Genomic DNA, 13775 nt, shown 5'->3' with positions numbered 1-13775 from the left:
AAGAGCGCATCAGAGATGAACGCTGCCTTGGAGCAGCAACAGAAAATGTGTCAGAGACCAGAGAAACTGGAGAAACTGGAGGAACTGGAGGAAGTGGAGGAAGTGGAGGAAGTGGAGGAAGTGGAGGAACTGGAGGAACTGGAGGAACTGGAGGAAGTGGAGGAACTGGAGGAAGTGGAGGAAGTTGAGGAAGTGGAGGAAGTGGAGGAACTGGGGGAACTGGAGGAAGTGGAGGAACTGGAGGAACTGGAGGAACTGGAGGAACTGGAGGAAGTGGAGGAAACATGCACAAGGCTGAAGCAGGAGGCCAAGGCTGCAGCAGAGCAAATGCAGAGGACGGAGAGGGAGAACGCTTTCCTTCAATCTAAAGTGAGGGACCTGAGCCTGGAAGTCACAGAGGTTGGAGAGCAATGGGAGGCGGACAGGAGACAAGAGCTGCTGAGACCAGGAAACCAGGAGAGGAGGTACAGAAGACTGCAGGAGGAGCTGGAGGAGAAGGAGAGAGAATTGGAAGAAGAGAAGATGGAACAGGAAAGAATCCGCATTCAGCTGAAGGAGGTCAGAGAGGAGATGGAAAAGGAGAGGCAAACACAACGGACACTTGAGGGGGAAGCCACAGAGCTTCACAGGAAGCTGGAGGAAACGCAGCAGCACATGATCAGCCTGGAAAAGGAAGTGGAGCAGGAAGTAAGGCGAAGATGTGAGCAGGAAATGAAAGGACTGAAAGTCAAACTTGAACGTCAGGTCAGTGGATTGAGGAAGTGCACTTCCTGATGTTCTTTTCGTAAACCTGATGATGTGTTCAGGAATCCGAGCTGCAGCTGGAGAAGGGTCTGCGCTCAGGCCTGCAGGACACCTCTGAGCTCCAACTCCTCCTGCAGGTGATGACCTCTGACCTCTGCACACACTAACCCAGGGTCAAACCATCCGCTCCATTCACCAAATACATCTTCTTTGAAGACTCAAGCGCCACAAGCTTAGCTCCATAAGGCCCCGCAGAGCCCGCCTCCACTCACTAGCACACTCCTCCACTCACTAGCACACTCCTCCACTCACTAGCACACTCCTCCACTCACTCGCACACTCCTCCACTCACTCGCACACTCCTCCACTCACTAGCACACTCCTCCACTCACTCGCACACTCCTCCACTCACTCGCACACTCCTCCACTCACTAGCACACTCCTCCACTCACTAGCACACTCCTCCACTCACTAGCACACTCCTCCACTCACTAGCACACTCCTCCACTCACTCGCACACTCCTCCACTCACTCGCACACTCCTCCACTCACTAGCACACTCCTCCACTCATTAGCACACTCCTCCACTCACTCGCACACTCCTCCACTCACTAGCACACTCCTCCACTCACTAGCACACTCCTCCACTCACTAGCACACTCCTCCACTCACTAGCACACTCCTCCACTCACTAGCACACTCCTCCACTCACTAGCACACTCCTCCACTCACAAGCACACTCCTCCACTCACTAGCACACTCCTCCACTCACTAGCACACTCCTCCACTCACTAGCACACTCCTCCACACACTAGCACACTCCTCCACTCACTAGCACACTCCTCCACTCACAAGCACACTCCTCCACTCACTAGCACACTCCTCCACTCACTAGCACACTCCTCCACTCACTAGCACACTCCTCCACTCACTAGCACACTCTTCCACTCACTCACACACTCCTCCACTCACTCACACACTCCTCCACTCACTAGCACACTCCTCCACTCACTCGCACACTCCTCCACTCACTCGCACACTCCTCCACTCACTCGCACACTCCTCCACTCACTCGCACACTCCTCCACTCACTCGCACACTCCTCCACTCACTCGCACACTCCTCCACTCACTCGCACACTCCTCCACTCACTCGCACACTCCTCCACTCACTCGCACACTCCTCCACTCACTCGCACACTCCTCCACTCACTCGCACACTCCTCCACTCACTAGCACACTCCTCCACTCACTAGCACACTCCTCCACTCACTCGCACACTCCTCCACTCACTAGCACACTCCTCCACTCACTAACACACTCCTCCACTCACAAGCACACTCCTCCACTCACAAGCACACTCCTCCACTCACTAGCACACTCTTCCACACACTAGCACACTCCTCCACTCATTAGCACACTCCTCCACTCACTCACACACTCCTCCACTCACAAGCACACTCCTCCACTCACTCACACACTCCTCCACTCACTAGCACACTCCTCCACTCACTAGCACACTCCTCCACTCACTCACACACTCCTCCACTCACTCGCACACTCCTCCACTCACTAGCACACTCCTCCACTCACTAACACACTCCTCCACTCACAAGCACACTCCTCCACTCACAAGCACACTCCTCCACTCACTAGCACACTCTTCCACACACTAGCACACTCCTCCACTCATTAGCACACTCCTCCACTCACTCACACACTCCTCCACTCACAAGCACACTCCTCCACTCACTCACACACTCCTCCACTCACTAGCACACTCCTCCACTCATTAGCACACTCCTCCACTCACTCACACACTCCTCCACTCACTCACACACTCCTCCACTCACAAGCACACTCCTCCACTCACTCACACACTCCTCCACTCACTCACACACTCCTCCACTCACAAGCACACTCCTCCACTCACTCACACACTCCTCCACTCACTAGCACACTCCTCCACTCATTAGCACACTCCTCCACTCACTCACACACTCCTCCACTCACTCACACACTCATCCACTCACTAGCACACTCCTCCACTCACTAGCACACTCCTCCACTCACTCGCACACTCCTCCACTCACTCACACACTCCTCCACTCACAAGCACACTCCTCCACTCACTCACACACTCTTCCACTCACTAGCACACTCCTCCACTCACTCACACACTCCTTCACTCACTAGCACACTCCTCCACTCACTAGCACACTCATCCACTCACTAGCACACTCCTCCACTCATTAGCACACTCCTCCACTCACAAGCACACTCCTCCACTCACTCACACACTCTTCCACTCACTCACACACTCCTCCACTCACTCGCACACTCCTCCACTCATTAGCACACTCCTCCACTCACTCGCACACTCCTCCACTCACAAGCACACTCCTCCACTCATTAGCACACTCCTCCACTCACTCACACACTCCTCCACTCACAAGCACACTCCTCCACTCATTAGCACACTCCTCCACTCACTAGCACACTCCTCCACTCACTCGCACACTCCTCCACTCACTAGCACACTCCTCCACTCACTAGCACACTCCTCCACTCACTAGCACACTCCTCCACTCACTAGCACACTCCTCCACTCACTAGCACACTCCTCCACTCACTAGCACACTCCTCCACTCACTAGCACACTCCTCCACTCACTAGCACACTCTTCCACTCACTCACACACTCCTCCACTCACTCACACACTCCTCCACTCACTAGCACACTCCTCCACTCACTCGCACACTCCTCCACTCACTCGCACACTCCTCCACTCACTCGCACACTCCTCCACTCACTCGCACACTCCTCCACTCACTCGCACACTCCTCCACTCACTCGCACACTCCTCCACTCACTCGCACACTCCTCCACTCACTCGCACACTCCTCCACTCACTCGCACACTCCTCCACTCACTCGCACACTCCTCCACTCACTAGCACACTCCTCCACTCACTCGCACACTCCTCCACTCACTAGCACACTCCTCCACTCACTAGCACACTCCTCCACTCACTCGCACACTCCTCCACTCACAAGCACACTCCTCCACTCACTCACACACTCTTCCACTCACTCACACACTCCTCCACTCACTCGCACACTCCTCCACTCATTAGCACACTCCTCCACTCACTCGCACACTCCTCCACTCACAAGCACACTCCTCCACTCACTAGCACACTCCTCCACTCACTCACACACTCCTCCACTCACAAGCACACTCCTCCACTCACTAGCACACTCCTCCACTCACTAGCACACTCCTCCACTCACTCGCACACTCCTCCACTCACTAGCACACTCCTCCACTCACTAGCACACTCCTCCACTCACTAGCACACTCCTCCACTCACTAGCACACTCCTCCACTCACTCGCACACTCCTCCACTCACTCGCACACTCCTCCACTCACTCGCACACTCCTCCACTCACTCGCACACTCCTCCACTCACTAGCACACTCCTCCACTCACTAGCACACTCCTCCACTCACTCGCACACTCCTCCACTCACTCGCACACTCCTCCACTCACTCGCACACTCCTCCACTCACTCGCACACTCCTCCACTCACTCGCACACTCCTCCACTCACTCGCACACTCCTCCACTCACTCGCACACTCCTCCACTCACTCGCACACTCCTCCACTCACTCGCACACTCCTCCACTCACTAGCACACTCCTCCACTCACTCGCACACTCCTCCACTCACTAGCACACTCCTCCACTCACTAGCACACTCCTCCACTCACTCGCACACTCCTCCACTCACAAGCACACTCCTCCACTCACTCACACACTCTTCCACTCACAAGCACACTCCTCCACTCACTCGCACACTCCTCCACTCATTAGCACACTCCTCCACTCACTCGCACACTCCTCCACTCACAAGCACACTCCTCCACTCATTAGCACACTCCTCCACTCACTCACACACTCCTCCACTCACAAGCACACTCCTCCACTCACTAGCACACTCCTCCACTCACTAGCACACTCCTCCACTCACTCGCACACTCCTCCACTCACTCGCACACTCCTCCACTCACTAGCACACTCCTCCACTCACTAGCACACTCCTCCACTCACTAGCACACTCCTCCACTCACTCGCACACTCCTCCACTCACTCGCACACTCCTCCACTCACTCGCACACTCCTCCACTCACTCGCACACTCCTCCACTCACTAGCACACTCCTCCACTCACTCGCACACTCCTCCACTCACTCGCACACTCCTCCACTCACTCGCACACTCCTCCACTCACTCGCACACTCCTCCACTCACTCGCACACTCCTCCACTCACTCGCACACTCCTCCACTCACTAGCACACTCCTCCACTCACTCGCACACTCCTCCACTCACTCGCACACTCCTCCACTCACTCGCACACTCCTCCACTCACTCGCACACTCCTCCACTCACTCGCACACTCCTCCACTCACTAGCACACTCCTCCACTCACTCGCACACTCCTTCACTCACTAGCACACTCCTCCACTCACTAGCACACTCATCCACTCACTAGCACACTCCTCCACTCATTAGCACACTCCTCCACTCACAAGCACACTCCTCCACTCACTCACACACTCTTCCACTCACTCGCACACTCCTCCACTCACTCGCACACTCCTCCACTCACAAGCACACTCCTCCACTCATTAGCACACTCCTCCACTCACTCACACACTCCTCCACTCACAAGCACACTCCTCCACTCACTAGCACACTCCTCCACTCACTAGCACACTCCTCCACTCACTAGCACACTCCTCCACTCACTAGCACACTCCTCCACTCACTAGCACACTCCTCCACTCACTAGCACACTCCTCCACTCACTAGCACACTCCTCCACTCACTAGCACACTCCTCCACTCACTAGCACACTCCTCCACTCACTAGCACACTCCTCCACTCACTAGCACACTCTTCCACTCACTCACACACTCCTCCACTCACTCGCACACTCCTCCACTCACTAGCACACTCCTCCACTCACTCGCACACTCCTCCACTCACTCGCACACTCCTCCACTCACTCGCACACTCCTCCACTCACTCGCACACTCCTCCACTCACTCGCACACTCCTCCACTCACTCGCACACTCCTCCACTCACTCGCACACTCCTCCACTCACTCGCACACTCCTCCACTCACTCGCACACTCCTCCACTCACTCGCACACTCCTCCACTCACTAGCACACTCCTCCACTCACTCGCACACTCCTCCACTCACTAGCACACTCCTCCACTCACTAGCACACTCCTCCACTCACTCGCACACTCCTCCACTCACAAGCACACTCCTCCACTCACTCACACACTCTTCCACTCACTCACACACTCCTCCACTCACTCGCACACTCCTCCACTCATTAGCACACTCCTCCACTCACTCGCACACTCCTCCACTCACAAGCACACTCCTCCACTCATTAGCACACTCCTCCACTCACTCACACACTCCTCCACTCACAAGCACACTCCTCCACTCATTAGCACACTCCTCCACTCACTAGCACACTCCTCCACTCACTCGCACACTCCTCCACTCACTAGCACACTCCTCCACTCACTAGCACACTCCTCCACTCACTAGCACACTCCTCCACTCACTAGCACACTCCTCCACTCACTCGCACACTCCTCCACTCACTCGCACACTCCTCCACTCACTCGCACACTCCTCCACTCACTCGCACACTCCTCCACTCACTAGCACACTCCTCCACTCACTAGCACACTCCTCCACTCACTCGCACACTCCTCCACTCACTCGCACACTCCTCCACTCACTCGCACACTCCTCCACTCACTCGCACACTCCTCCACTCACTCGCACACTCCTCCACTCACTCGCACACTCCTCCACTCACTCGCACACTCCTCCACTCACTCGCACACTCCTCCACTCACTCGCACACTCCTCCACTCACTCGCACACTCCTCCACTCACATACCTTCTCCATCTCTTGCATGTTCCGTTCTTATAAAAATGTAGCTACAATTTCTGCAATGTCCCAAATTTTTATTTGCTGCGATTTATTCAGACAAATTCTAAACTTTGCGTCAGTTGTTAAACCCTTTGGCCTAAACCTACTTGAAGTGAAACAAATTTGGCACAACAGCGCCCCCTACAGAGGGAAATAACATTTTATATGGAGAGTAAAATATTTCGGTTTTAGAAATTTTAAGAAATGCACAAAAATCCATTTAATCACCCTGATCACAAAAGTCAATGAGACCCATGTCATATTTGTTACGTCGTAGCCGTAGCGATGACCTCCCGTGTCATTCCAATGGGGAACATGCTGACACTTGATACTTCCGAACTCCTCCAGGGCGTCGGCCCCATCCACCTGAAATGTGCTGAGACTCATCTTCAGGATCATCGAAAGTCATCAACATTTGTGTTCTACGTTTCATTGCCTCAAACGTTTCCCTTCATGTGAAGCGAAGGGACACGACAGCGTCACACATTGGGCAGTAGGTGTAATAAAGGGGACATTTGGGCGCGTTAGCGACCCCTCCTCTAGTGTTGTCGAGCGGCGTGGTGGAGGAGGCGCGGCGAGGGCCGATCATTGCCGCTTGCAGCTATATTTTATTTATTTTTTTGTTAGTTTTTTTAATGACCATTTGGTTTGTTCTGGGGAGCAGAGGCGTCTTCTGACTGCAGTGACACGTGTCACAAGCTCTTTGTCTTTAGAAACAACAAATTAAAGTATATTCAACAATCTGCTGTTTCAGGAGAGCCACACAGAAGGACAACGCCTCAAGAGATCGCTCATCCAGCAAACTGAAGAGCTGCACACATTTATGTACCACAAACGCCCAGAGGAACGCCACCAAGACCAGCAGGACGGGGGCCAGGAGCAGGACGGGGGCCAGGAGCAGGACGGGGGCCAGGAGCAGGACGGGGGCCAGGAGCAGGACGGGGGCCAGGAGCAGGACGGGGGCCAGGAGGAGCAGGACGGGGGCCAGGAGGAGCAGGACGGGGGCCAGGAGGAGCAGGACGGGGGCCAGGAGGAGCAGGACGGGGGCCAGGAGGAGCAGGACGGGGGCCAGGAGGAGCAGGACGGGGGCCAGGAGGAGCAGGGACAGGGGACAGAGACGGTGAGTTGTTTTTTTTTTGAACAAATAAACACAACATTATGAAATAAGAGCACAGTAGACATCAACTAAACATCAAAAGAAACCAAAATTATGGAACATTTCAATCAACATAAAAGTTCCCTTTGGTCCAAAGTCTTTCAAATTTGTCCATTTCCAAATTAAGCCTGAATGTCTTTTTTTCCCATTTGTTATGTCCAGTCCTTGATTGTTGCAGATGTTTGTGTCAGTTAGATGTTTGTGTCAGTTAGATGTTTGTGTCAGTTAGATGTTTGTGTCAGTTAGATGTTTGTGTCAGTTAGATGTTTGTGTCAGTTAGATGTTTGTGTCAGTTAGATGTTTGTGTCAGTTAGATGTTTGTGTCAGTTAGATGTTTGTGTCAGTTAGATGTTTGTGTCAGTTAGATGTTTGTGTCAGTTAGATGTTCGTGTCAGTTAGATGTTTGCGTCAGTTAGATGTTTGCGTCAGTTAGATGTTTGTGTCAGTTAGATGTTTGCGTCAGTTAGATGTTTGCGTCAGTTAGATGTTCGTGTCAGTTAGATGTTCGCGTCAGTTAGATGTTCGCGTCAGTTAGATGTTTGCGTCAGTTAGATGTTCGTGTCAGTTAGATGTTCGTGTCAGTTAGATGTTTGTGTCAGTTAGATGTTTGCGTCAGTTAGATGTTTGCGTCAGTTAGATGTTTGCGTCAGTTAGATGTTTGCGTCAGTTAGATGTTTGTGTCAGTTAGATGTTTGTGTCAGTTAGATGTTTGTGTCAGTTAGATGTTCGTGTCAGTTAGATGTTTGTGTCAGTTAGATGTTTGTGTCAGTTAGATGTTTGTGTCAGTTAGATGTTTGTGTCAGTTAGATGTTTGCGTCAGTTAGATGTTTGCGTCAGTTAGATGTTTGCGTCAGTTAGATGTTTGTGTCAGTTAGATGTTTGTGTCAGTTAGATGTTTGTGTCAGTTAGATGTTTGTGTCAGTTAGATGTTTGTGTCAGTTAGATGTTTGTGTCAGTTAGATGTTTGTGTCAGTTAGATGTTTTTGTCAGTTAGATGTTTGTGTCAGTTAGATGTTTGTGTCAGTTAGATGTTTGTGTCAGTTAGATGTTTGTGTCAGTTAGATGTTTGCGTCAGTTAGATGTTTGTGTCAGTTAGATGTTTGTGTCAGTTAGATGTTTTTGTCAGTTAGATGTTTGCGTCAGTTAGATGTTTGCGTCTAGATGTTTGTGTCAGTTAGATGTTTGTGTCAGTTAGATGTTTGTGTCAGTTAGATGTTTGTGTCAGTTAGATGTTTGTGTCAGTTAGATGTTTGTGTCAGTTAGATGTTTGCGTCAGTTAGATGTTTGCGTCAGTTAGATGTTTGCGTCAGTTAGATGTTCGCGTCAGTTAGATGTTCGTGTCAGTTAGATGTTTGCGTCAGTTAGATGTTTGCGTCAGTTAGATGTTTGCGTCAGTTAGATGTTTGTGTCAGTTAGATGTTTGTGTCAGTTAGATGTTTGTCAGTTAGATGTTTGCGTCAGTTAGATGTTTGCGTCAGTTAGATGTTTGTGTCAGTTAGATGTTTGTGTCAGTTAGATGTTTGCGTCAGTTAGATGTTTGCGTCAGTTAGATGTTTGCGTCAGTTAGATGTTTTTGTCAGTTAGATGTTTGCGTCAGTTAGATGTTTGCGTCAGTTAGATGTTTGCGTCAGTTAGATGTTTGTGTCAGTTAGATGTTTGTGTCAGTTAGATGTTTGCGTCAGTTAGATGTTTGCGTCAGTTAGATGTTTGTGTCAGTTAGATGTTTGTGTCTGTTAGATGTTTGTGTCAGTTAGATGTTTGTGAGTTAGATGTTTGTGTCAGTTAGATGTTTGTGTCAGTTAGATGTTTGTGTCAGTTAGATGTTTGTGTCAGTTAGATGTTTGCGTCAGTTAGATGTTTGCGTCAGTTAGATGTTTGTGTCAGTTAGATGTTTGTGTCAGTTAGATGTTTGTGTCAGTTAGATGTTTGTGTCAGTTAGATGTTCGTGTCAGTTAGATGTTTGTGTCAGTTAGATGTTTGTGTCAGTTAGATGTTTGTGTCAGTTAGATGTTTGTGTCAGTTAGATGTTTGCGTCAGTTAGATGTTTGCGTCAGTTAGATGTTTGTGTCAGTTAGATGTTTGTGTCAGTTAGATGTTTGTGTCAGTTAGATGTTTGTGTCAGTTAGATGTTTGTGTCAGTTAGATGTTCGTGTCAGTTAGATGTTCGTGTCAGTTAGATGTTTGCGTCAGTTAGATGTTCGTGTCAGTTAGATGTTTGCGTCAGTTAGATGTTTGCGTCAGTTAGATGTTTGCGTCAGTTAGATGTTTGTGTCAGTTAGATGTTTGTGTCAGTTAGATGTTTGCGTCAGTTAGATGTTTGTGTCAGTTAGATGTTTGTGTCAGTTAGATGTTCGTGTCATTTAGATGTTCGTGTCAGTTAGATGTTTGTGTCAGTTAGATGTTTGTGTCAGTTAGATGTTCGTGTCATTTAGATGTTCGTGTCAGTTAGATGTTTGTGTCAGTTAGATGTTTGCGTCAGTTAGATGTTTGCGTCAGTTAGATGTTTGCGTCAGTTAGATGTTTGCGTCAGTTAGATGTTTGCGTCAGTTAGATGTTTGCGTCAGTTAGATGTTCGTGTCAGTTAGATGTTTGTGTCAGTTAGATGTTTGTGTCAGTTAGATGTTTGCGTCAGTTAGATGTTTGCGTCAGTCAGATGTTTGTGTCAGTTAGATGTTTGTGTCAGTTAGATGTTTGTGTCAGTTAGATGTTTGTGTCAGTTAGATGTTTGTGTCAGTTAGATGTTTGTGTCAGTTAGATGTTCGTGTCAGTTAGATGTTTGTGTCAGTTAGATGTTTGTGTCAGTTAGATGTTTGTGTCAGTTAGATGTTCGTGTCAGTTAGATGTTTGTGTCAGTTAGATGTTTGCGTCAGTTAGATGTTTGTGTCAGTTAGATGTTTGCGTCAGTTAGATGTTCGTGTCAGTTAGATGTTTGCGTCAGTTAGATGTTTGCGTCAGTTAGATGTTTGCGTCAGTTAGATGTTTGTGTCAGTTAGATGTTCGCGTCAGTTAGATGTTTGCGTCAGTTAGATGTTTGTGTCAGTTAGATGTTTGTGTCAGTTAGATGTTTGTGTCAGTTAGATGTTTGTGTCAGTTAGATGTTCGTGTCAGTTAGATGTTCGTGTCAGTTAGATGTTTGTGTCAGTTAGATGTTTGTGTCAGTTAGATGTTTGTGTCAGTTAGATGTTTGTCAGTTAGATGTTTGCGTCAGTTAGATGTTTGCGTCAGTTAGATGTTTGCGTCAGTTAGATGTTCGTGTCAGTTAGATGTTTGCGTCAGTTAGATGTTTGCGTCAGTTAGATGTTTGTGTCAGTTAGATGTTTGCGTCAGTTAGATGTTTGCGTCAGTTAGATGTTTGTGTCAGTTAGATGTTCGCGTCAGTTAGATGTTTGTGTCAGTTAGATGTTTGTGTCAGTTAGATGTTTGCGTCAGTTAGATGTTCGCGTCAGTTAGATGTTCGTGTCAGTTAGATGTTTGTGTCAGTTAGATGTTTGTGTCAGTTAGATGTTTGTGTCAGTTAGATGTTTGTGTCAGTTAGATGTTTGTGTCAGTTAGATGTTTGTGTCAGTTAGATGTTTGCGTCAGTTAGATGTTTGCGTCAGTCAGATGTTTGCGTCAGTTAGATGTTCGTGTCAGTTAGATGTTTGTGTCAGTTAGATGTTTGCGTCAGTTAGATGTTTGTGTCAGTTAGATGTTTGCGTCAGTTAGATGTTCGTGTCAGTTAGATGTTTGCGTCAGTTAGATGTTTGCGTCAGTTAGATGTTTGCGTCAGTTAGATGTTTGTGTCAGTTAGATGTTTGTGTCAGTTAGATGTTTGTGTCAGTTAGATGTTTGTGTCAGTTAGATGTTTGCGTCAGTTAGATGTTTGTGTCAGTTAGATGTTTGTGTCAGTTAGATGTTTGCGTCAGTTAGATGTTTGCGTCAGTTAGATGTTCGTGTCAGTTAGATGTTTGTGTCAGTTAGATGTTTGCGTCAGTTAGATGTTTGCGTCAGTTAGATGTTCGTGTCAGTTAGATGTTTGTGTCAGTTAGATGTTTGCGTCAGTTAGATGTTTGTGTCAGTTAGATGTTTGTGTCAGTTAGATGTTTGCGTCAGTTAGATGTTTGTGTCAGTTAGATGTTCGCGTCAGTTAGATGTTTGCGTCAGTTAGATGTTTGTGTCAGTTAGATGTTTGTGTCAGTTAGATGTTTGTGTCAGTTAGATGTTTGTGTCAGTTAGATGTTCGTGTCAGTTAGATGTTTGTGTCAGTTAGATGTTTGTGTCAGTTAGATGTTTGTGTCAGTTAGATGTTTGTGTCAGTTAGATGTTTGTCAGTTAGATGTTTGCGTCAGTTAGATGTTTGCGTCAGTTAGATGTTTGCGTCAGTTAGATGTTTGTGTCAGTTAGATGTTTGTGTCAGTTAGATGTTCGTGTCAGTTAGATGTTTGCGTCAGTTAGATGTTTGCGTCAGTTAGATGTTTGTGTCAGTTAGATGTTTGTGTCAGTTAGATGTTTGTGTCAGTTAGATGTTTTTGTCAGTTAGATGTTTGTGTCAGTTAGATGTTTGCGTCAGTTAGATGTTTGCGTCAGTTAGATGTTTGTGTCAGTTAGATGTTTGTGTCAGTTAGATGTTTGTGTCAGTTAGATGTTTGCGTCAGTTAGATGTTTGCGTCAGTTAGATGTTTGCGTCAGTTAGATGTTTTTGTCAGTTAGATGTTTGCGTCAGTTAGATGTTTGCGTCAGTTAGATGTTTGCGTCAGTTAGATGTTTGCGTCAGTTAGATGTTTGCGTCAGTTAGATGTTTGTGTCAGTTAGATGTTTGCGTCAGTTAGATGTTTGTGTCAGTTAGATGTTTGCGTCAGTTAGATGTTCGCGTCAGTTAGATGTTTGCGTCAGTTAGATGTTTGCGTCAGTTAGATGTTTGCGTCAGTTAGATGTTTGTGTCAGTTAGATGTTTGTGTCAGTTAGATGTTTGTGTCAGTTAGATGTTTGTGTCAGTTAGATGTTTGCGTCAGTTAGATGTTTGTGTCAGTTAGATGTTCGTGTCAGTTAGATGTTCGTGTCAGTTAGATGTTTGTGTCAGTTAGATGTTTGTGTCAGTTAGATGTTTGTGTCAGTTAGATGTTTGTGTCAGTTAGATGTTTGTGTCAGTTAGATGTTTGTGTCAGTTAGATGTTTGTGTCAGTTAGATGTTTGTGTCAGTTAGATGTTTGTGTCAGTTAGATGTTTGTGTCAGTTAGATGTTTGCGTCAGTTAGATGTTTGCGTCAGTTAGATGTTTGCGTCAGTTAGATGTTCGCGTCAGTTAGATGTTTGCGTCAGTTAGATGTTTGTGTCAGTTAGATGTTTGTGTCAGTTAGATGTTTGTGTCAGTTAGATGTTTGTGTCAGTTAGATGTTTGTGTCAGTTAGATGTTTGTGTCAGTTAGATGTTTGTGTCAGTTAGATGTTCGTGTCAGTTAGATGTTTGTGTCAGTTAGATGTTTGTGTCAGTTAGATGTTTGTGTCAGTTAGATGTTTGTGTCAGTTAGATGTTTGTGTCAGTTAGATGTTTGTCAGTTAGATGTTTGCGTCAGTTAGATGTTTGCGTCAGTTAGATGTTTGCGTCAGTTAGATGTTTGTGTCAGTTAGATGTTCGTGTCAGTTAGATGTTCGTGTCAGTTAGATGTTTGCGTCAGTTAGATGTTTGTGTCAGTTAGATGTTTGTGTCAGTTAGATGTTTGTGTCAGTTAGATGTTTGTGTCAGTTAGATGTTTTTGTCAGTTAGATGTTTGTGTCAGTTAGATGTTTGTGTCAGTTAGATGTTTGCGTCAGTTAGATGTTTGCGTCAGTCAGATGTTTGTGTCAGTTAGATGTTTGTGTCAGTTAGATG

The 13775-nt window shown here is 47.7% G+C and overlaps 1 protein-coding gene across 1 annotated transcript in view; it reads left to right on the top strand.

The window, feature by feature from the left end:
* The window catches only part of LOC140359285 (uncharacterized), a 93877-nt gene that overhangs the window by 65938 nt on the left and 14164 nt on the right, over nt 1-13775 (top strand). Inside the window, exons 22-25 of the mRNA XM_072444145.1 lie at nt 1-744; nt 807-881; nt 7528-7740; nt 7783-7893. Coding sequence (XP_072300246.1) covers nt 1-744; nt 807-881; nt 7528-7740; nt 7783-7893 — 1143 coding nt within the window. The remainder of the gene's footprint in view (nt 745-806; nt 882-7527; nt 7741-7782; nt 7894-13775) is intronic.

This window comes from Eucyclogobius newberryi, unplaced genomic scaffold, assembly GCF_026437365.1.
Source record: "Eucyclogobius newberryi isolate DKJ021-1_F unplaced genomic scaffold, fEucNew1.0.hap1 SCAF_14, whole genome shotgun sequence".
In the NCBI taxonomy this organism is placed as follows: Eukaryota; Metazoa; Chordata; class Actinopteri; order Gobiiformes; family Gobiidae; genus Eucyclogobius; species Eucyclogobius newberryi.
This window is presented reverse-complemented; position numbering and strand designations above follow the sequence as displayed.